General features: G+C 37.0%; 3 protein-coding genes across 7 annotated transcripts in view; 2 read left to right on the forward strand and 1 right to left on the reverse strand.

The window, feature by feature from the left end:
- The first annotated feature begins 4,730 nt into the window (after positions 1 to 4,730).
- Positions 4,731 to 7,440, forward strand: LOC307126783 (uncharacterized protein). Its single transcript, XM_079817490.1, has 7 exons — positions 4,731 to 4,917; positions 5,304 to 5,609; positions 5,825 to 5,860; positions 6,059 to 6,133; positions 6,461 to 6,525; positions 6,605 to 6,664; positions 6,754 to 7,440. Exons 1-7 carry the CDS (start codon positions 4,869 to 4,871, stop codon positions 6,847 to 6,849), a joined length of 687 nt encoding a protein of 228 aa, XP_079673616.1. The 5' UTR covers positions 4,731 to 4,868; the 3' UTR covers positions 6,850 to 7,440.
- Positions 7,441 to 7,657: 217 nt separating this feature from the next.
- On the forward strand, positions 7,658 to 16,447 carry tmem98 (transmembrane protein 98). Its single transcript, XM_079829186.1, has 7 exons — positions 7,658 to 7,771; positions 11,315 to 11,520; positions 11,649 to 11,780; positions 11,877 to 11,910; positions 12,485 to 12,600; positions 14,591 to 14,650; positions 14,732 to 16,447. Exons 2-7 carry the CDS (start codon positions 11,390 to 11,392, stop codon positions 14,919 to 14,921), a joined length of 663 nt encoding a protein of 220 aa, XP_079685312.1. The 5' UTR covers positions 7,658 to 7,771; positions 11,315 to 11,389; the 3' UTR covers positions 14,922 to 16,447.
- Positions 16,447 to 24,156, reverse strand: part of svilc (supervillin c) — a 36,116-nt gene continuing 28,406 nt past the window's right edge. For all 5 annotated transcript variants that reach the window (XM_079829147.1, XM_079829145.1, XM_079829143.1 and 2 more), the window contains 8 exons: positions 21,906 to 22,112; positions 21,617 to 21,824; positions 21,372 to 21,505; positions 21,101 to 21,256; positions 19,121 to 19,249; positions 18,915 to 19,027; positions 18,670 to 18,825; positions 16,447 to 16,968 (listed from right to left, as the gene is read on the reverse strand). In XM_079829147.1, coding sequence (XP_079685273.1) covers positions 16,882 to 16,968; positions 18,670 to 18,825; positions 18,915 to 19,027; positions 19,121 to 19,249; positions 21,101 to 21,256; positions 21,372 to 21,505; positions 21,617 to 21,824; positions 21,906 to 22,112 — 1,190 coding nt within the window. In that variant the 3' untranslated portion in view covers positions 16,447 to 16,881. The remainder of the gene's footprint in view (positions 16,969 to 18,669; positions 18,826 to 18,914; positions 19,028 to 19,120; positions 19,250 to 21,100; positions 21,257 to 21,371; positions 21,506 to 21,616; positions 21,825 to 21,905; positions 22,113 to 24,156) is intronic.

Consider the following 24,156-nt stretch of genomic DNA (forward strand, 5'->3'; position numbering starts at 1 on the left):
AAAAAACTTAAGAGTGAGATTTGGTGAGGCCAACAAAAATTGCCGCGAAGAAATCTAAAATAGCACAAAAAAAATAAAAATAATATATATATATATATATATACACACACACACACACACACACACACACACACACACACATCACAGAAAACAATCTCTCTGCATCAGCATTTGAATGGGGTAGTAATGTTTTTTTTTTTGCCTTTGATAGATAAGTATAGGTTGATAATTAATTCTGTCTATTCAGACAAAATGTATCTGACGCTTTGTATATACAGTATATCCTACAGCCACACACACACACACACACATACACAATTGTAAAGCACAATGTAGAGGCATGATTTTGTCTAAATAGAACAAATTGATTATAAATCAGCCTACAGCATACTTTTACAGGGAAGAAAAGGGAAAAAATCTGTCTGTCCTGTCTGTTGCTCTTCTGTCTGTTGTGCAGCTCTTGTAGTAAAAAACTACTTTAAGTAGGCAAGTTACATTCAAGCTACCCTTTTGAAAAAGTAGCTACACTAAAAGTTACTATCAAAAAATAGCTAGTTACAATGAATCTACTTTTTTCTTTTTCTTTACAATGAGATTGTTACAAATAACTGAATAATTGTTAAAGAAGAAGAATATTTGGGGTTTCAAGCTACATAATGAAATGTAATTGTGATTTCAAAGAGTATGGGGTGAATTCAGGGTTATTGGGACACTTTCCCCCCAGTCATTTCAATGGCAAAAACTGTTAGAATCATTACACACAATATTCTAATGTAGCCTATATCTCAAAATGGGTGTAAAAGAGCAAAATGGCTACAAATTTAACATCAGTGCAAGAACAAAATGTATGCAACTTAAATGAAAAACTCAGGAGTCAGGATTAGTCTAAAAATGTGTGTTAAACTCACAGCACATGATGAAGCGTGAACAGAACCACTCTTAGACGGCAGTCATGAGCTGCTCGCGTGAACAGTGCGCATTGCTTGACTATTTATTTTCCTTACGAATTGCTGTGTTTAAAAGTGGACATTTAAGTCCACATGTCATGAAAACAAGAAACTCTGCTTCTTACCACAAGTCGAGAGCTGTCATTCAACCACTCAACTTTGCGGTGTTGTTTGCAAACGTTCATTGGAACTATATTTCGGGAAACACTGACTCGTTTAACTATGCTAATAACAATGGAACTTACGACCATATAGCTAACAACGCTTTCGGGAAACGCACCCCTCAGTGTCACAGCGCTCCGCTTCGCTCATTACAGGCTTATTTGTACATTTATCTTGAACCCCTCACCAAAAGCATAACTAGTCGATCACGAGTGGCTCAAAGGGTAGATCTATAGATAAACTCATCTTTCAGGCATTTGACTGTCCGGTTTGACACTTCAGCGTGAGAAATCGGGGTTGTGCGTGTGAGCGTGTGAAACCAATCAAATGCGTGTGTCTCAAGGCCAATGCGTGAGAGTTGGCAGCTCTGCGTAAGCATTTAGACCTGCGGGAAGCGCTACACTTTCTTCGTAAGTTGAATACGGAAGGCTGTCCGCCGGAAGTGAACTATCCCTTTAATATATCAGTTACCTTTTCTTTTAGCATTTATTTTGCATTATTTGAGCTGTAAAGTTGTTCTCGTCCATTTTTGGTCTTTTTAAGATTATGTTTCATTATAGATGTAAAATTGGATATAACTTTACAAAGAAGTTTAACTTTACAAATACAAATGTTATTAAGTGATATCACACTAAAATAATTTTGACATGCATATTATTTACGTCTATACTATTGAAACAGTGAGCATATTTAAAAATGTAATTCTAGTGTAAGTGCCTCATTGTAACCCAGATTTTTTATTAGATTTTTGAAATAATGTTTAACTTTTTACTGAGCCAGAAATGTTTTATTTTATTTATTACATTTTCTGAGGCTAAACCTCCATGTGCTCCTTCTAAGCTCCTGACCTTTGTTAAAAAGTCCAGAAAAGTGTCTTCAAGCATGATATCAATTAGTCCAGACAGCTTAGTGGGAGGTGAGCCCCATCTGAGACACTTAAGAGAGCAGACATTAGAAACAACGTAATCAGTGAATAAGAGGGACTTGACTTTTAACGTCTCCTTCCTTAATTCAGTAAATCCATGAAGACATGCCTAATTAGGCATAAGAACACCAGAACAAAGATCAGTGCAAAAAAAAATATGATACAAATAGAATCAAAAGAGTTTCTGAATTAATACATCCACTAAAATTAATCAATGCTCTAGCATAATTTATCTGATGTCACTTGTTTTGATATTTTGTTATTTAAATGCAAATATGCGAATTTGTGTGGCTTAAGTATCCTAAGCCATTTATGGTCAATAATTATCAGTAGGATATAGTATTCTGTATAATATTATAACATACACTCTCAGAAAAACATGACTCAACTCGATACCCTTTCAAAAGGTACTAATATATACCATTTAGGTACTAAATTGCACTGCTAATATGTATATTTAAGGTATTAATTTGCCCCCTTTAGGGTTAAACAAGGTATAAATGTGTACCTTTTGAATGGGTACCACCCCAGTGACAGCTTTTGCATCAGTTTTTCTGAGAGTGCCGTATATACGTGTATGTAAACAGGACACAAAATAAATGTATTGTTTCTGTCATAGCTGTGCATAGCTTGCATCTTTTGTTTTGCATGGCAAAAGAAGAAGAGGGTTGTCTGTAAACATCCATCATTAAAGAAAGCCCTAATGACTCAGCACAGAAAACAGAGACAGACAGAGAGATAAAGAGAGAAAAGCGGCATGTGCACTTCAACCATAACATTCCGTTCTCTCGTATTATTATGTATCTAAGAAATGGCTTATATGTCTACATTTGTCTTTGTTATGAAATTGTGTATGGGAAGAAAGACATTTGTTGCTCATCACCATGAACACGTGCGTGCGTGCGTGTGTGTGTGTGTGTGTGTGTTTTTCCTTGCAGCAAAAGAAGAGTAACATACCCTAGCTCTGTACTCACAGACGGCAAGCTCATCCTGCTCTGAAATCTTTAAGCAGAACTGCCAATCACTCCCCACATACACTCTCCAGGCACACGTCCTGAAAATACCGGAAAAACACAACCTTAGGAAATCTGATTACTGGTAAATAAAGTCATCGTGATCATTTTTAAACATCTAATATCCAAGTAATGGCTGTAAATGGCTATTTAACACCTAAGGCACCTTTTAAGCCATAGGAAAATAGATGATAATGAGACAGCTGTATGAACCAATGGTGGGAGAACAAAGCATGCAGCTCTTTGAGAGGAATGTTTTTTAGCCTTGTGTCTCTGGTGCTTTCTTTTCACTCTCTTTATTTTTCTCTCTCATACACTGTACACACAAAAAAGCAATACTTTTGCTGGGCTTAGATGCTTCAAAATGATTTTAAAAAGAGAAGAACATTTTTACCATGGTATCATTTAGGTCTTATCTCTCTCATAGTTGCAAAGGCAAAATGAACAGGACTTGCTCTGAAACCTGTGTTAAAATGACAGCTGTTTCCTGCCACGGTAAGAAATCGTCAGATATAATATGATCAAATGACTATGATGTTCATTGGAATGGGGTTGGAAATTAAATGTGGACAAAGAACAGTTCTAAAGATGAAGTGTGCTCAAGCACCTTATTTTTAATGTGACAAGTGACATGCTAGGCTTGACTTTTCAACAAAACCCTGCCAGATCCAAGAAGCCCTTTGTGTGACAGCAATCCAGCTGAGCTGAAACCCATGAACTCTGTGGGGAAGCACCACCACACATGCTGAAACTCCATGTAACTGTCACTCACAGCATTCTGCTTTCTGAACGTCAAAGACCTCAGGGATGGGTAATTGTTATTATTTTGCTGTTTTAATCATCAGATTCCCATGGTCGCATTGCCATGTCCAAAAAAATAAAAGGGCTTTTTTGAAAGAAAAAAAGTCCTATTTAATTCTTCTTTTAATTCTTTCTTTCAGTTATTCAATCGTTTTTTTTTTTTACATCATGGGCAGCTTTAAAGAGCTACTGCCCCTGTGTGGTTAAAAGCGCGTAACACAACTTAATTTTTGAGATCTGTCTGAAATAATGTTTCTATACTATAAATGCTTGCGTTATTAATACATTGGGAATCATTTAAATAGTGTAGCCTCATTCAGTGACTATAATAGTAACAATGGTTTCTTAACCAATGACTGGAGTCGTGATTCTACAGTAGCCCTAAACGGACAAACTTCTCTACAGAACACTAGTCACTCTCTGCTCTCTCAGACGACGACATCCATGAGAGAAAGATGGATGCTAATGGACTGATCAGAATCAATGATGTATGCTAAGCTATGCTAAAAGTGCTACCGCCAGATACAAAGATCGGCTGAATGGGTTCAAAAACGGTAAAACTCAACTCAACTATTTAACTCTAGGGGACTTGTAAAATTAGCCTATTTTCAAAAAAAGTGGAGTGTTCCTTTAACGTCTTGCACTAAAAGGTCCTTCCTATAGGCTGACATCAATATGGCACCCTTTTAGTAAAAGCAATAAACATGGAGTCTGTTTGCGTTTGGATCATGTGGTTGTGACTTTAAATGCTAAATCACGAGCGTGTAGTGACATGAAAAATCCTGATATAGTCCCATATATACAGCAGGATAAATACATATTACTAGTGTCAATGATCCAGGAAAAGAAACAATTACATAGCTGATGAAAAGAGGAAATGGCGCAACATGTTTGAGTTCTTGAAAACCTAACAAAAACAAGCAGCACAGAATTAAGTCACATTAAATTCACATTCGCTAATCAAGTGACGAGTGTGTAAGTTTGGACCATCAGTGAGTGAGTAAGTTCAGAGAATCAGTCATGAGGGAGTGTTTCTGTCTTTTCCCCTTTATGCTTCACTTTGCTGAAGGTAAGTCCATTTATAAATACTTTTACTGTAAAAGAATTCAGAGTGGAATTAAATCGGTCATCATGGTTGTGATTCTGTAATAGTGCTGAGTGACGATCATTGTGAATTTTAATAGAAACAGAAGATATTCATATTCATATAAGTCATATTATAAATCCTACAGAACCTAACCAGAAAGTAAAGCTCAAATTGAGTCTCATGCACCATTATTATAGATTATATGCACTAAAAGCTACATGAACGTGTGACTTGTGAAACTTTATTTCACTTTTAAGCATGTTGAATTATTATTCAGTGATGTTATAATAAAACTCTTCTTCCTGATCTTAAATTTCTAAAGCTCACATTGATCCATTCAGAAAGAAACTCTCTCTCTCTGCCTGCAGGTTGTCATCTTTCAGGTAATGGAGGGACTCAAGAAGTAACAGGTTTCACAGGTGGATCAGTTCTGCTGCCCTGCTCCTGTACCCACCCTCAGTCTACAGTCAAATTCACCTGGCTCAAGCTAGACAGGGTTGGGGGCAAACGAAATGAAGTATTCCAAAATGAGAGTTACAATGGCAGACTGAAGCTGTTTAATGAAAACTCTCCAGCAAATCTGTCTCTGCTCATTTCTGACCTCAGAAAGGAGGATGAAGGGTCATATAGGTGTGAGAGTTCATATTATACAGACATTGGGGTAAAGATAAAAGGTAAATGGAATATTTTTGCATGAAACCAATTTCTCTCAAAATGCAGTATAAATGTTCTGCTGTGTTGTTGTTGCTGCATTACGGTATTACAGTAGATACGGTATTGTTCATAAAATCTGTTGAAGATGATCTAGTATATATCCTCTGATGTAGATGATTGCAGGCAGTTTTTGAACTCAAAGTTTATGCTATAACCATATAACTAATTCTTACAGAAGAAAAAACAACCAAAAAGACAGAAGACAAAAAGTGTACGTAACAACAGCCTATTTTGCTTTAAAGTTTTCTTGAAGTGTCTATATAGTATTTAAGTATCACGTGTGTGTGTGTGTGTGTGTGTGTGTGTGTGTGTGTGTGTGTGTGTGTGTGTGTGTGTGTGTGTGTGTGTGTGTGTGTGTGTGTGTGTGTGTGTGTGTGTGTGTGTGTGTGTGTGTGTGTGTGTGTTTCAGTCTTCTTTCTGTTGTTATTGCTTCCAGTACTAATATTACTAGCAGTACTGGCATTGATCTACTGGAAATACAGAGGTACAAATACACACACGCGCACACACACACACACACACAAACAGTACATGTGATGGTAATAGTACAAATTGGAATAAGACTGGCCTGTCAAACCTATTTAGCACAAAATTATAGTAAACATCACAAATTTGAGAAATGTAACTAATATGAATTATAAAAAAAAAAAACATGTTAAATCAAACGGATGTAGAATGTTCAACTTTAAGCTGCAAGTATTGATTGCAAATCTTTTTTGATGCTTTTAGCTTCACAAATTGGGGATTTGTCTGACATTAGACTGAGTTGATATTTCACAGCAATTTGGCTGAGGCTTTTTTTCATTTCTAGGAAGAGATGCCAAAAAGATGACCAATGATGGACTTGAGCTAGTGCGTAGTGAAAATGAGAAACAGGTGAGCACAAATTCTCTGAAACTCATTCAGATACTTAATATGCTGATACAGTACCAGATCACGATGTCTCTTTCTTTAGGCTGATGTAAATCCTGATAGCTTAACTCAAGGACAAAACTTAAAACCAGATGAAAATGAGGTCAGTCAGAGTGTATTCTGTGTATAAATGCATATGTGGCTACATGACTTTATTTTTAACTAAATCTCTGTCTTTTCCTCTCTCTCAAGGATGAAGTGACATATACTTCTGTTGTCCATGTTAAGAAGACTGCTCACAAACAGACCGTCATGGCAGAGCACTCTGAGTATGCCAGCATCAAATGAAGTCAAAATATACAACTTTCATTTCATTGCTTTTCATATTATTATTCTTAATATATTCTTCTCTTTTTTTTGTAAACAGATATAACTTGAGATTGTAATGTGAAATTTTCCCAAATGTTTAATGCAGTTTATTTTGAGGGATAATTTTTAGGGGATGGATTAGTGGTTTGGCTTTAACGTCCACACAGAATTTGGACCAATGACATTGTTACAAAAAAAAAAAACTTGCACAAAATGTTGCATACACTGGACATTGTGAAATGTGAATGACTTAATGTCCTCATATAAACATGCAACTTTCACATGAGAGAAAGAAGAAACAAAAATATGCATAGCCTATGTTAAAGTGATGAATTTAGATTTTGTGGTTAGCTTCAAATGCGTTCTAATGTACCTAGAGATGAAACTAGCTTGCCCTCTCCAGAGAGGAAACTGTAAAATGAAGAGCTGTGAAACGGCATAAATAGGCCTGTCTGTTCGGCTTGCTTGCACCCTGCTCATTGTAGGACTGTGTTTGAAATTCAGTGTTTCTGTTGTACTAATTTTTGTCCGGAATCTTTTTAATAAAGTTAAATGATTGATTACTTCCTTATCGCTGCCCCATACTCGTGCTTAAAAAACTGAATAACCAAGCCTACCTGCGTGCAAGCGCGTCGACCTGCCCCAAGGTATTGCACATCATGTGCAGGGAAAAACCCGCATGGGCTCAACAACACAAGGCTCGTGAAGGACACCTGGTGGTGGTCCAAAATTGATTGCTGACGTCTGTGGATGTAAGCGCGCGCCTCGGGCAGGAGCGAAGTTCACAGCGCTGCTCCGCGGCGCGCCCCCGCGCCGGAGATCTCCGTACCGTCTCCGCCTGTCCAGCCCATTCGCGCATTGTTTCGTGGGACAAGCGCCATAAAATGGAAAATATATATAGGTAAGAGCATAAAATACAACTAATATCGAAAAATGACTGTATAATTGACCTATGTGTGTATACTTAAGGGATTTGTAACTTAGTGTGATAACGTTAAAAAATTAGGTGAGTCAAAGGTACAGTACATTGTCTTTTCTAAAAGTGACAGACAGAAAACTCACGTAAAAAGGCTCTCTGTTTTCCTTTGCTTGAATTTATTGACATTTAAATTAAATAATAACACTGACTTTCATACAGACCCCACTAGAGATTTCTTTGTTTCAGTGCAGATGTATTACAGTTTTTCTCAGTCGCTTTGGTACATTTCTCAGATCAGAATTGAAATTCTCAAAACTACCTGTTCAATTCTCACATCATTGTGTCACTTGTGCACATCAAAAAAGCAGTTTCTCATTTCTTTGAACAAGTTGCAAATGCTTGTGTACATCCATGCAAATGATTATGTACAATTTTCTGCTGTTTCCTACATTATAAGTTGCTTATGTCATGTTGATCAAAATGTATTATATTGGGTCTCTGTTGAATAGTCTCACCCCCCACAACATTTAGGCATTAGTTCATAGCATAAGTCTTTACATGCAAAATGGTACCGTACACAATGATACAAGGACTTGTCGTTCTGATGGCACTGACATGTTCATTGACACAGATATTTACTTTTGAGAGATGAACTAAGGATTTTGAGCAAGAGAGTTTTGCAGGTAATCCATGGTGTTTTGCTATTTGTACGAATTGTTTTGAGAAATGCACTTACTGTTTTGCAAATGTCGAGGATGATTCGATAAATGTACCAAAGCGACTGAGAAAAACTGTGAGATGTGAGTAGCTTAGCCTTGAAAGTCTTTGTTCATATGCTGCATTTTGCCATAAACATCTAATAATTTTGGCATTTAGGAGCAGGAAATGCAGGAAAGTAGCCCAATAACAGTTCACACAATTCTGTATTTTGTTAATGCTTTGGTGACACTTAATGACTTTTAAAAGTCAATATATCATAATCAATACATGCATAGCCTACAGTGGGGTCCAAAATTGATTCATATATATATGAAGTCACGTCACTAATATTTATACAGTGCAGGCAGTAGCCTAATTGATTACATGTCATCATGTCATCTGGATTGTCACCAAAATTAAATACTTGCAATTAGATTTGCTTTTTAAAATGTGTTTTTTTTTATTGTCTGTCACTTATATATGTTTGGAAAGTCTTCAAATTTAACAACATTTGCATGTTGACAGTCATCTGATGTCAGTTAATGGTCACATTAAATAGGTAAATATTTTATTTTTTTTAGTAAGGGTTTTATATTTATATAATTTATATATATATATATATATATATATATATATATATATATATATATATATATATATATATATATATATATATATATATATATATATATATATATATATATTTTTTTTATTTTTTTTATTATAAACAATTTAGTTCAAAAGTAATCTAAAAGCAGTTATATTATATTACCTAATTATGTGATGTTTTGACTGTTACTAACTATAATTTTCATCATGTTTGTAATCAGTAACAGACTACAATTTGTTGTAATCTACCCAGCACTTCTTTATACATTCATTTCTTTATTAATTGCTTTACTCAGGCTACATGAACTCAAGTCTGCTGTGTGTCAATAACTAAAGACCAGCTTCCTTAGCAAAACAATGTTTCAAAATCCAAAGGCTTGACATTTTTCTCTGTTTCCTTTCATGTGGTGTAAAATTTGTGATAACATAACTGTTTTTGTGTCCCCAAAATACATTGTATTCATCAAGTGTCTCTGAATGCCAGTGTGAATTTGAATAGTGCCTGTGGAGAGTGCACAGTATGATACGGCCAGGGGAGTTCAAATTAATCCGATTAGGGAATTACAGCATTCCAAAACACAATTTCACATAATCATCTTGATCAAAATACTACTTGTGACTCATATGTTGTAACTACTGCCCATGCTGAGTAAGCATTGAATCGCTGAAAAGACTAAATGTTTTAAATGGACAACAATTATTTCTTGGGTTGTTGTTAGAAAGTTAATTTGTCAACTTGTTAACATTAAATGAAAGACTGTTGGGGAAATGTAATTATATAGGCCCAATTGTAACCCTAAAACCATCTATGTTCAAAAACATGTTTAAAGAAATTGAGGCTTTTCATGCCTAAATTATATTCAGTATTGCCTCTGGTTTTTATTAAAAGGGCAAGGCAAACACACCATACAAATACAGCATTGATGACAGTGATACATCAAACACATGGTGCCAGACCAACACATACACTGTGAGCAGGTTAATAACTGACTGATCAAAGGTCTGATGGGTGTGACCCTTACAAAGACACAATTAGACACGGGTACACAAAAACACTCCGGAATTCATTTTACATTCATATACTCATAAAAAAAAAAACACTCTTAGACTGCTATAAGTGTCAGAGAGGCCATAGAGAGAGAGGTTGAGAAGACAGTCTGAATGAAGCTTTACATATTCAACTGAAAAGAGTCTAGATAAGAGTGGAATGATCAAGATAAGTGTAGAAATCAAGTTGTTATCTCTATATTTAGTAAAGCATAAAGAGAGTAAATGGGAGGAAATGTTTTCAACAAGACATTACTCAACATGTTACAATTTTACTGAAGTCTCATTATGATGCTTTAAATTTAGATGCTTTTGTATTTATAATAGATAGATAGATAGACAGACAGACAGACAGACAGACAGACAGACAGACAGACAGATAGACAGATAGATAGATAGATAGATAGATAGATAGATAGATAGATAGATAGATAGATAGATAGATAGATAGATAGATAGATAGATAGATAGATAGATAGATAGATAGATAGATAGATAGATAGATAGATAGATAGATAGATAGATAGATAGATAGATAGATAGATAGATAGATAGATAGATAGACAGATAGATGGACCGACAGACAGACAGATGGACAGATGGACAGACAGACAGACAGACAGACAGACAGACAGACAGACAGACAGGTAGGTAGATAGATAGATAGATAGATAGATAGATAGATAGATAGATAGATAGATAGATAGATAGATAGATAGATAGATAGATAGATAGATAGATAGATAGATAGATAGATAGATAGATAGATAGATAGATAGATAGATAGATAGATAGATAGATAGATAGATAGATAGATAGACAGATAGATGGACCGACAGACAGACAGATGGACAGATGGACAGACAGACAGACAGACAGACAGACAGACAGACAGACAGACAGACAGACAGACAGACAGACAGGTAGGTAGATAGATAGATAGATAGATAGATAGATAGATAGATAGATAGATAGATAGATAGATAGATAGATAGATAGATAGATAGATAGATAGATAGATAGATAGATAGATAGATAGATAGATAGATAGATAGATAGATAGATAGATAGATAGATAGATAGATAGATAGATAGATAGATAGATAGATTTTTTTTAATATAAAGATATTATTTTGATATAAACAAGTCTTCTTGTCTTTATTTCCTCAGACACATCTAGCTTTTGCAGCTACAAACTCCAGACGAGCAACTTTTTGACATTCCTCGTGCATCATCATCACAGCCATGGAGACGGTGGTGATCGTGGCCATCGGTGTACTCGCTACCATCTTCTTGGCATCATTTGTGGCGCTGGTGGTTGTGTGCCGCCATCGTTACTGCCACCCTCCGGACTTTCTGCACCAGTTTGATTCCAAGTATGTACCCGAGTGTGCACTACAGAATAAGACATGACCTCATTCATTCCCACACTCAGGATTAAGCAGTTCTAACACTTCATTCTGATCTATGAAAATACCTCTACTCTTCTTTTGTTATATTTTAGACCTACAGTGGATTTGATCGGAGCGATGGAGACTCAGAGTGAACCATCAGAGCTGGAGCTGGATGATGTGGTCATCACTAATCCTCATATTGAGGCCATGCTGGAGAACGAAGACTGGATCGAAGATGCCTCGTATGCCTTCTCTCCACATTCATGCTCACACACATAATATTTTTATTAATAATAATATTCTGTTATTAACACTTTACTGATATCTCTTTCTCTCAGTGGTCTTGTGTCTCACTGCATTGCAATTCTGAAGGTAGATTTTGTGCTCAAATTTCAAGACCAAATACATGAAATCTAATCTTATAATATAATATAATTAACGTTTAAAGACATGGATCATTTGGGGTCGGTAAGATTTTTGAAAGTCTATTATGTTCACCAAGGATGTATTTATTTGGGCAAAAAAATAAAATAAAAACAGTAATATTGTGAAATATTGTTACAATTTTAAAAACATGGTTTTATATTTTATTCAGTGTCACACAACCCTTCGGAAATCATTCTGTGATGATTTGATGCATTTATTATTATTATCAATATTGAAAACAGTTGTGCTGCTTAATATTTTTTGTGAAAACTGTGAAAAAAATCTATTTTTTAGGGTTCTTTGATGAATATAAAGTTCAAAAGAACAGCAATTAGAAATCTTTTGTAGCATTGCTATCACGTTTGATCAATTTAATGCATCCTTGCTGAATAAAAGTATTTCTTTAAAAAAAAAAAACTCTTACTGACCACAAACATTTGAATAGTACTGTAGTGTAAGCATAATAATACACAGCATTTCCCCCTTGGTTTAATTCAATGAGCGTCCGGGTTCTGTACAGATATGCCACACTCTCACAGAAAAGCTAGTCGCCATGACAATGGGCTCTGGAGCAAAGGTCAAAGCACCTGCCAGCCTGAATGACATCATCACCGTGGCCAAACGCATCGGCCCAAGGTAAACAGTTTGAGGAGTCGATATGACACATATGAGAGTGGTGATCATAGATATACATAATAAAGGCTAGATGTCTTACGGCAGAGTCTCTAACGTCATCACCGGCGGCCATCTTGTCACAGGCAAGCTTTCTGGTACCTGATGTAAGGTGTCTGTCTGTCTTGACGGATTTACAAATGGTTTGGTTTCTTCCAAACGTTATTAACGGCTATAATTCTGGATGCTTGAACAAATTATGAATAATTATTCATAAGTATGCAGTGTCATAACTACATCTCTGACGTTTATAACAAACCAAACAGTTTGAAAATCAGTAGAAAATTGAGCAAGTTATGGTTATTTAAAAAGTACATGTTACGAGTGAGCGAGCTGACTGTGACAAGATGGCTGCCAGGTGCTGACGCTGCCCTCCATTGGCCAGCAGCACGGACGAGACATGTGAAGTTATTAAACGTAATTTCGGGAGGAGTACGCCCATCTAATCTTCCAATTAATACCAAGGTATAAAACCAGCAGCTTACCTCTTCCCATTTTTAGTTCCTCCAGCATCCCTCCTCCTCCCCTGCTCCTCCTTTTGTACAATTTGGCCTGTTAAAGGGGGGCAATCGGAGCTCGGGTAGAATATCCTCTGCGAGCCCCTCTATAGCAGACAGCAGGCCAAATCTGTTTACCACTTTCACTAAGATTATATGGGCACACAAACTCGTGAACTAGCCTTTATTATGTATAATTACACTCACCTAAAGGATTATTAGGAACCCCCAGTTCAATTTCTCATTAATGCAATTATCTAATCAACCAATCACATGGCAGTTGCTTCAATGCATTTAGGGGTGTGGTCCTGGTCAAGACAATCTCCTGAACTCCAAACTGAATGTCAGAATGGGAAAGAAAGGTGATTTAAGCAATTTTGAGCGTGGCATGGTTGTTGGTGCCAGACGGGCCGGTCTGAGTATTTCACAATCTGCTCAGTTACTGGGATTTTCACGCACAACCATTTCTAGGGTTTACAAAAAATGGTGTGAAAAGGGAAAAACATCCAGTATGCGGCAGTCCTGTGGGCGAAAATGCCTTGTTGATGCTAGAGGTCAGAGGAGAATGGGTCGACTAATTCAATCTGATAGAAGAGCAACTTTGACTGAAATAACCACTCGTTACAACCGAGGTATGCAGCAAAGCATTTGTGAAGCCACAACACGCACAACCTTGAGGCGGATGGGCTACAACAGCAGAAGACCCCACCGGGTACCACTCATCTCCACTACAAATAGGAAAAAGAGGCTACAATTTGCACAAGCTCACCAAAATTGGACAGTTGAAGACTGAAAAAATGTTGCCTGGTCTGATGAGTCTCGATTTCTGTTGAGACATTCAGATGGTAGAGTCAGAATTTGGCGTAAACAGAATGAGAACATGGATCCATCATGCCTTGTTACCACTGTGCAGGCTGGTGGTGGTGGTGTAATGGTGTAGGGGATGTTTTCTTGGCACACTTTAGGCCCCTTAGTGCCAAGTGGGCATCGTTTAAATGCCACGGCCTACCTGAGCATTGTTTCTGACCATGTCCATCCCTTTATGACCACCATGTACCCATCCTCTGATGGCTACTTCCAGCAGGATAATGCACCATGTCACAAAGCTCAAATCATTTCAAATTGGTTTCTTGAACATGACAATGAGTTCACTGTACTAAAATGGCCCCCACAGGCACCAGATCTCAACTCAATAGAGCATCTTTGGGATGTGGTGGAACGGGAGCTTCGTGCCCTGGATGTGCATCCCACAAATCTCCATCAACTGCAAGATGCTATCCTGTCAATATGGGCCAACATTTCTAAAGAATGCTTTCAGCACCTTGTTGAATCAATGCCACGTAGACTTAAGGCAGTTCTGAAGGCGAAAGGGGGTCAAACACAGTATTAGTATGGTGTTCCTAATAATCCTTTAGGTGAGTGTATGGTGGTGATACTGACACTTTGTGCCATTACAGGGTGGATGACGTGGTTCGATCTATGTACCCTCCGCTGGACCCCATTCTTCTGGATGCCAGGTAACTTCACATACTACCAGCGTCTATTGTATGTTTAAGTTACTGCAAATAAGTGCATTAACATGTTTTTTTTTGGACCAGGGCCACAGCATTACTATTGTCGGTCAGTCACTTGGTACTGGTGACACGAAACGCCTGTCACATGTCTGGCAGCCTGGACTGGATCGACCAATCACTGCATGCAGCCGAGGATCACATGGTTGTGTTGAGAGAGGCGGCTTTAGCGTCTGAACCAGAGAGAGGTTTGCCAGAGAGGGAGCTGTCAATCTGAATCACTCACAAGACTTTGGCTGGCACACTGTATGTACACACACTATTATGAGCGCGCCTGTAAAGAATATGTTATTTAGTGGGCAATACCTCAGCACACAACCATGGTGTGAAAGAGAAAGGCACCTTAGCTTAGTCTTGTTTCCAAACATTGTTTCTTTCTCTCTTTTACTGTATCTTTCATTTGATCTGTTACATTCCAGTTTAATCTGTGCTGTCTGATATTCCCTCATGCTGGATTCATATGTAGATACTAGTGCTAAACAATGGCTGAGACAATCAAAAAACATTAGCAAAATATGCTAAATGGTATAGCTAAGTTTGTTAGCTAAACCTTATATAAACAAAATAAGGTTCTTTCTTGTGTCTCATATTTAAATCTTCATGTTGTGTTGTTTTAAAACTATAGCAACATGCAATGTTTTCACACATTATTTACGCATTTTCATTATTAGCATCAATAGTCATTTGAATTTTTTCTTTCTAAAATAGACAAATTCTGGTTCATTTCCATACAGTTCAGTCTCATTTGCAGATCAGTTTGTATATAGTACATAGAAAATATGCACAATTTGAAGAGACATTTACATAATATAATCACATGTTAAGTTGATATTAGAGTATTGTTCTGATATATTTTGTCTCTCTCGTGGTATATACACTACTGTTCAAATGTTGGTTAAATTTTTTAAATATTTTTTTAAAGAAACCACTTATTCTCTCTAAGGCTGATGATCAAAAATACAGTAAAAACAGTAATATTGTAAAATATTGTGACAATTTAAAATAACTGTTTTCTATTTGAATATATTTTAATGCAATGTAATAACTGGATGTGAACAGTTACTCAGCAAGCAAAACTCACTCGCATTCTTTTGTCCATCCGCTATCGCAGACGTGGCCTGTAATTTTTCACCAGTCACATGAAGTCTAAATCCACTCTAATTCCCTCCCTCAACCCCCCACTTCACTTTACACTTTCAGCAGCCACACACACACACACACGTTCGCTTTCTTTGTGGGGACTCTCCATAGACGTAATGGTTTTTATACTGTACAAACTGTATATTCTGTCCCTTTACACTAACTCTACCCCTAAACCAACTCATCACGTAAAACTTTCTGCATTTCTACATTTTCCAAAATTGTTCCAAAATACATTGTTTCCTCATGGGGACCTCAATTTATGTCCACTAGTCCCCATGAGTCAGGTTGTAGTCCCCAACGGGATAGAAAAACATGAACACACACTCACATACAGTACTCTGTAATTCATGTATTAAATACAGATATCAATCATATATTCAGTTTCAATGATATAAGAATATTGTTCAGCATCTTGTTGTTGACTATCAGTATTTCCTCTTTTAATTCCTATTGCTGTGGTTTGGGATTTTTTTTTTTTTGAGCAATCTTGTTACTGACATTTCTAGTTTGTTCCTCTATTTGTTCTTCAATTTGTTCAAAATTCAATTTGCTCTGTTTATGCATTTGAGATTTGCAAAGTTAAATAAAAGTTTCACACTGAAAAGATGTCATCATTTTTTATTTTAAAATAAACATTACTAAATTCAACTGTAAGTTCAGTAAAACAATCAGACCTTTATTCACATGTGCTGCTTTGTGTAGAGAGGAGAGATTAAAGGCAGACAGGAAAAGATAAAGAAAGCGGGATAAGAAACAGCTGCAATGGAGGATGGGGAAGAAGAAAGAAAAACATGGAAGCTATTTCTCAAAGTCATAGTTAACGGTTCTGTCTAGCTTTGAGCAGGAAGCTTTTGGCCAAAATGAGCGCTGCACATTAGGCATTATAGGACGCAGCAGACTGAAAGACACTCACTGTTGAACACACTCACAGTTACACTGTACACATGACCGTCATCAAGAACATGTCAACTTACAAACACATCTTTTTTTAAATATTGCTTCCTGTTGAGCCAAGGTCACAGTGCTGCTGACACTCAGTAAAGTCCTTTGCTTTTCTTCAGGTCCATTTTTTCTAAATCGGATAGACAGTTGTAGTCATTCCATGTCATTCCAAAAGCAGCCTAAAACAAATAAACAAGACAGTTACTTCAAACTAGTAGACTTAATAGTTTACTTGAAAATCACTTAATCAGATGAGCTTTAATTTGATTGGCTGACTCTGAAACCATTCTGCCTGGAAATTAAGTTGTTCTGCTTTGTTTTTTTTTAATATACTACTGTTCAAACGTTTGGGGTTTGGGCTTCTAAAATACTTTTTATTCAGCATGTATGCATTAATTAGAACAAAAGTGACAGTAAAGACATTAACAATGTTACAAAATATTCTCTGTCAAATAAATGCTGTTCTTTTACTTTCTATTCATCAAAGAATCCTGAAAAAAATTATCACAGTTTCCACAATAATATTAAGCAGCACAACTGCTTTCAACATAGATAATTAGAAATGTTTCTTGAGCAATATTTCAAAATATTACTGTTTTTACTGTATTTTTCAGCAAATAAATTCAGCCTTAAAAGACTTTCAGAGTCACACCGAGCCCAAACTTTTGAACGGTAGTGTATGTCTGTAAAATTATTTATTTAATTAATTAAAATAACTAAATGTATATATTTTTTAATTATTATTTATTAAATATGTAAGCAAAATCTATTTAAAATAAAGCCGCCCTTAAACGACATGTATAAACAAAAATAAACTTGTTTTTTGCTTTACATGTTAGTAAGTCAAAGGTTTGGCTACGCAAGACTCACTTGATATAAATGAAATATGGATATAAAATAAAATTTTAGATTCAAAATACAGTGTAAAAATAACTGACTACAATGAGAAAACTGCTATTGTGATACTTTTGAAGCTCATTCTGTAAGTCAACCATAATGTAATCTATATTATGCTTTAGTGCAATACTTGTTTAAAAGTTACAAAGCTGCTGTCACTTTAAGGCCGAATGCACGGATCCAATACACTTATACACATCCGTATAAGTTCTCCCAAATCAACTGTGTAAATATTCTTAATACTCGCCAAAATGTTGACATTTTGACATCATTTTGTGTGTATTGATCACATCAGTTCTGACTGGATCTTTTCCCAAATCGTCCCTCCCTAACATTTTCGTTTCGTTTTTATTCGTTGAGGAAAATTTCAATAGAAATTTTAATAGTTTGGGTGATTCAAAACTGGTTTTATTTAGTTGTCGTGTCATTTTAATCTGTGAAATCTTTTTTATTCGTCAACAAAATTTACACTGCAATACTGAAACTTTAGATCTAAAAAAAAATCACAGACAATTTCTATTTCAAGCTTTCACCAGAAATCGCACCTCAATATTCTTCCGCAGGTTGGACGGCGAGTTTTTGAAAGCTGTGATATGGTTCATTTTAGGCAAACATTTAAAACAAAACAAATTTTTAATATTTTCAGAAAACCGAACCTTTCCAATTGTAGCCATGGGTGTGCGCACTGTGCCGAGGAACTGTCTTCCATTTTGCAGTGTTCAAAAAATGCTGGGAAATCACTGTACTTCAAGAGTTATTACTGATAGCCTGTCTGCAAAAACGACTTTCGACTTCGATAACCTTGATAGAAGTGTAGTGGAGTTAAAAGTACGATATTTGTCTTTCAAAAGTAGTGAAGTTAAAGTCGTAAGTTTCCAGAAAAATAATACTTGAGTAAAGTACAGATACACAAAAAGTGTACGTAAGTACAGTACTCAAGTAAATGTACTTCGCTACTGTCCACCTCTGCTTTAGTGTTATACCTTGAAATCATGCTGAGACAGGTAATTCTCCAGGTGTAAAGGATCCACTCCCTCAGGTAAAGGTCTCTTTAGCAGATCCTTAAGGGGAAACTGGGTCTTATTAAGAGCAGCTAGAGCATCCTGCACCAAAGTCAGCCTTTTGCACACTGTGCAGTCCTGGAAGAAAACACAAACAAATATTTAGAGACTTCACTTTAACTCATATAAGCACACGTATATGATGATGATGATATGTCCTCACTCACCTGTATTCCCTGTGTCAGTCTCATCTCCCATGAAGGGAATATATTAGTAAAGGTGAGAGGCTCTGCCCCTTCATCAATAAGGTACGTCATGGGAGGCCGTCTGGGATTTCTCTCTGAACACAAAACACCAAAAACAACTTACAAAACAGAAGGCTTCCGAACAGCATGTGTGCTCCCTTATATCTTTTCGCCGGATCTAAACTCACCTTTGCAGTACTGTAAGGCGGTCTCCATGGCGCACTTCTTCTCTTTGTCCCAGTGGGGGTGCTGTGAGACTGAAGCTTCACAACTTTGCCATAAATACACCTCCAGATAGTTGTCCAGCAGGAATAGTGCTGCAGAGAGAATGTTACAACAGCACAGCAGTGTGAGGGGAAAAAAGTATACAATTTCATTTTATGTTTGTCCGTGAACACCAAAGTTATGTATACATTTAACTTGTATTGGGAGTTTCACACTTGTTAATCCACATCTAAAATTACCAACAAAGTCTTGCGTGATCTTTTTTCATCTTTTACACTGTTTATATTTCACCCTGGATTAGAAATTAATTCAGATTTGGTCATGTATGACATGTTATTTTAAAGTGCCCCTATTATGCTATCTAATTTTGTTTTGGAGGTTTCCTAAAATAGGTTTACATGCATCCATGGTCAAAAAACTATTTAGTTTTCTCATAATAAAATACATTGCAAACACCTCTTGTCTGAAATGTTCGATAAAATCTCTCTAAGCCCCTCCTTTCCGAGAGCTTCATCTGCTCTGATTGGTCCGATGGCCCAGGCTGTTGTGATTGGTCTACCGCTTACACCTCGTGTCGGAAACAAAACTCCATTTATCGTGCACTTTGTTTTTTGAAACTTTGCAGACCTTTTATCAACAAACAGCTATATTACACACTACATGAAAGTTGATATCCGCAAAAGCATGATAGAGGCACTTTAAAAAATGTTTGTCCATCTGATCAATAGTTCTGTAATTCAACACTTTTATAAGTATGAAACATTGCTTTAACTTGCCGTTGAAAGTTATCCTGTGGTTAACTCTTTCCCCACCAGTGTTTTTGAAAAAAGTTTCCAGTCATCTGCAGCATTTTTTAGCATCATGCCCCCCAGAATATTTTGAATATATGGCTGTATGAATATTCAAGGCCGTAACCATGTCTTGAACATTTTGGGCAATTTATTTTTTATTTTTTATAAAGCATGATTTATATCAAATCAAAGATATTCATCAATGATTGTATATTAAGAGCAGGGACACGTTTGTGTGTATTTTGTTTTGTGATTTCACCGGAAAGAATAGAGTCTCTCTCCGCAACGGCATAAGCGATAGATTGATGCGCTCATCTGTGTGTGAAGAAGCCAAAGCCACGAGCCAAAAGAGAATGTAAACCCCACCTACTTTGATTTGATTGGCCATCTCAATGATTTTGACATTGACGAGCTCTGCTAAACCTGAGGCAGACCAGCCTAAACTGTAACTTTTAAACCTTTTTGTCATCCTAACAACAACATACAGACATACAACATAACGAAGGGGGGACAATTTGGCCATTTCTAATTATTCGGGGGGGCTTGTCCCCCTCAATGTCTATGATGGTTACGGCCCTGTGAATATTTGAACATTAAATATATCAAAGGAAAGAACAGAGCCTTTGCTTTTAAACAAACAAAAAAAAACCTGTAGCTTAATGCATTCTTTTTTTATCAACACCTGAATGTGGGCAAGTTTCATAAAAAAAGGCAACATTTTGAGCAAAAAGCTGAGAAAATCACGTTTTTATCAAAGACTACATCCAGATCGGATTCAGAATGATGATCAAAACATAGATGGAGTAGATAGAGTCCATCAAACCCCCTAATGCTTGCACAGTCCTATAGCTCATCCTGGGTCAACATTTCATTCTGTAACATTAGGCAGTTTTGATTTATATGCGGTTTAATGTTGATGATCGCGTTATTTTACATATTCTGATTTAATGTCGATGATCGCTTGTTTCTGCTTTTTTTTCAACTGTGTTTTGATCCAGACATTCTGTACTCTTCGAGAAGATGTATGCACGCAAAGCTGAAAAATGGGGAAGCGGTGTCTCACAAATTACCGAAATCCCGTCAATAGTGAGGAAAGAGTTAAGTGTAGTGTGAAAAGCCTTTATATGCACTTGTTTCTGTGCTAGCTCTCACCTGGATGTGGCACAGCATATAACTGATCCTGGAGGAAAGGCATTGCCGTAATTACTCCATTAACATGGGAGGGGTTAATGAGCTCCACCCCTTTAAAAGTTCCTGATTGGGCACCCAGGTGAAAAAGGCGGGGGGTAAAGTTAAATTTACCAGGGTCTGAAAGGAATACAAAGCATAGAACATCTCTTGTGAAAAAAAGGTTGTAAAAATGTTCATCGCATGATAAGAGAAATTTCACACATGATTTATCATAGTTTGTTATACATCACACCTTGTAGCATGCAGTCATATGACTTCCTGTCCTGTGGTCCAATAGCATTCCATAATTCTGCAGGCTCTTTGCCCTCCTCCACTTCCTGGACACTTAAAAAGCTGCCAGTTTTCAGACTCAGCTCAGGTGGGCACCTAATCATCAAAATCAATCCCATGAAATCGATCACAATCAATGTGCAAAGTGCATCATGTTTCATGGGTTTATATGATACTTTTTTACATAATGTTAAAGGTGTGGCTTACATCTGTGTAAGGCATTGAACGGTCTGCTTGGCCACCTGGCGTGCTTTGCTGTGGGCTTTGCAGCCATGCCACAGGTAGATCGCCCCCTGCTGGCTGTTCAGCAAAACCAATGAGCCACGAGACCTCAGACTGGAGCAGGAGCATGGCACCTCTAACAGACTGCCCTCCACAGACACATCACCCCTCACACAGAACAGACGCCAGCCTCCTGAAACACATACCAAACCTACATTGTGAGATGTAATATGATGTAATTCCCATAGAGGATTAGATTTTTCAATGACCAGACCTGTGTCTCTGCTGTGTTGTCTATAAATGACCATTCCTCCCTGGAACAGCTGCAGAAAGCAGGGCGGCTCCTCTCCTTCTGTTACAAACACCTGAGAACAACACTGATTGGTCAGCACTGGTGACAGGTCCCGCCCACTGGCTTTGGAGTGCCGCCCCTTCCAGATGAAAAGAGCAGATTGTTCCTGCCCTCTTGCCATCTGATCCCCTGTGAAATAATAGACAACATTGAAATATTCAAACGTATTACTTTTCAAAAATGTTCATTTTATTAAGTATACATATATGCTCAGTGTTGGGAATAACGGCGTTACAGATAAACGGCGTTACTAACGGAATTATTTTTTTCAGTAACGAGTAATCAAACGAATTACTGTTTCTCTCGTTACAACGCCGTTAGCGTTACTGAGGGAAAAAAATGCGGCGTTAGTCGCGTTACTATAATTGAGCTCACTGAAGCGCTTTTCATCCGAACAGGCTCTCTGTCAGTCGGACCTGCAATGTGTGTGTGTGTGTGTGTGTGTGTGTGTGAGTGTGCGCGCGCACCAGCCATGCGTGTTGGGGGTGGGTGCGGTGGTACACATAACTGATGATGATTGGTGGGTGGGAGACAAGGTTGAAGTTGATAGGTTGAGTTCACACCTATTTTTTTTCACGGTCTATGGTTCACACACACACACACACACACACACACACACACACACACACACACCTATGACGCACACACATTCAGCGATAGTCCAACGACTTCAAAGGTAGCTTTCGCAAATTGGAAGTATAAGCGCTACTTTTCCCTCGTTGAGGTGAAAGGTAAAAATATTTAAGTAACGTGCAACTTATGCCCAGGAAGAAAGAGTCTCTCCACGCCGGTGGCAAGTGATTCTGAAGCGCCTCACATCATCATATGCCACAAAATTAGTGGCTAAAAACCCAAGTGATAACGTGAGCTCCACTACCACAGGAAAGTATAATACTGATAATATTTACACAATATTTACACTATAGTAGGCCTACTGATAATATTTACAATAATGCATTGAATTTGATAGGTGTCTCTCACATTGTCCCACAGCAACATTACAATAGTGCACATTAATGTACAATGTTTTATAATAATAATTTATTCTATTTAGTGTCCAATTCATTCATTTAACATATCTAATATTGGGGGCATCCAAATTATTTGACATATTTGAACATTTGAAAGAAAAAAAAAGTAACGCAGTAATTACTTTCCCTGGTAATTAGTTACTTTTATAATGATGTAACTCAGTTACTAACTCAGTTACTATTTGTAAGAAGTAACTAGTAACTATAACTAATTACTTTTTTAAAGTAACGTGCCCAACACTGTATATGCTACCGTTCAAAAGTTTTAGATTGGTACGATTTTTTTAATGTTTTTAAAATAAGTCTCTTATGTTCACTAAGGCTGCTCAGTAGGTTTTGGAAACGAAAGTTGAGGTTATCAGCTTACACAGGTAAGTCGCATAACCTGCTTTCTGGAATAGCTCCCTGCTTGTCTGTTTTGTTGTTTGTATTGTTAATAAACATTACTGCTGCAATTAGATCCTGCCTTTACAGCTCTCATTGCTGCAACGGACTGTGACAACGAGATTGCAGGAGTGAGGTTTAAAGGGATAGTTCACCCAAAAATTAAAATTCTGTCATAATTTACTCACCCTCAAGTTGTTCCAAACCTGTGTGAGTTTCTTTGTTCTGCTGAACACAAAAGAAGATATTTTGAAGAATGTTTGTAACAAAGCAGAGAGAGCAACCATTGACTACCATAGTATTTTTTTCCTACTATGGTAGTCAATAGTTGCTCTATCTGCTTCGTTACAAACATTCTTCTAAATATCTTCTTTTGTGTTCAGCAGAACAAAGAAACTCATACAGGTTTGGAACAACTTGAGGGTGAGTAAATTATGACAGCATTTTTATTTTTGGGTGAACTATCCCTTTAAGCAGACTAAATGTTTGGGAAAAGTCTGTTGCTTTCACCGGATGGTCCAGTTATGACATTTCGGTTAAAACAATTTAACAAAATGAAACATGAAACATATGCAAGAGTAGAACACTTGTCATCTGGGAGTCGTCTAATTGGGCATGCATTTATTTTCCAAGAGGACAATGACCCGAAACATTCTTGTAACTATTGCTGGAACTACCTGCGACGGAGGGAATCTGCTGGAACATTGAAAATGATGGACTGGCCCCTTTAAAGTCCGGACCTCAACCCCACCGAGCAC

The sequence above is a fragment of the Gobio gobio genome (genome assembly GCF_949357685.1).
Source record: "Gobio gobio genome assembly, chromosome: 1".
NCBI lineage: Eukaryota > Metazoa > Chordata > Actinopteri > Cypriniformes > Gobionidae > Gobio > Gobio gobio.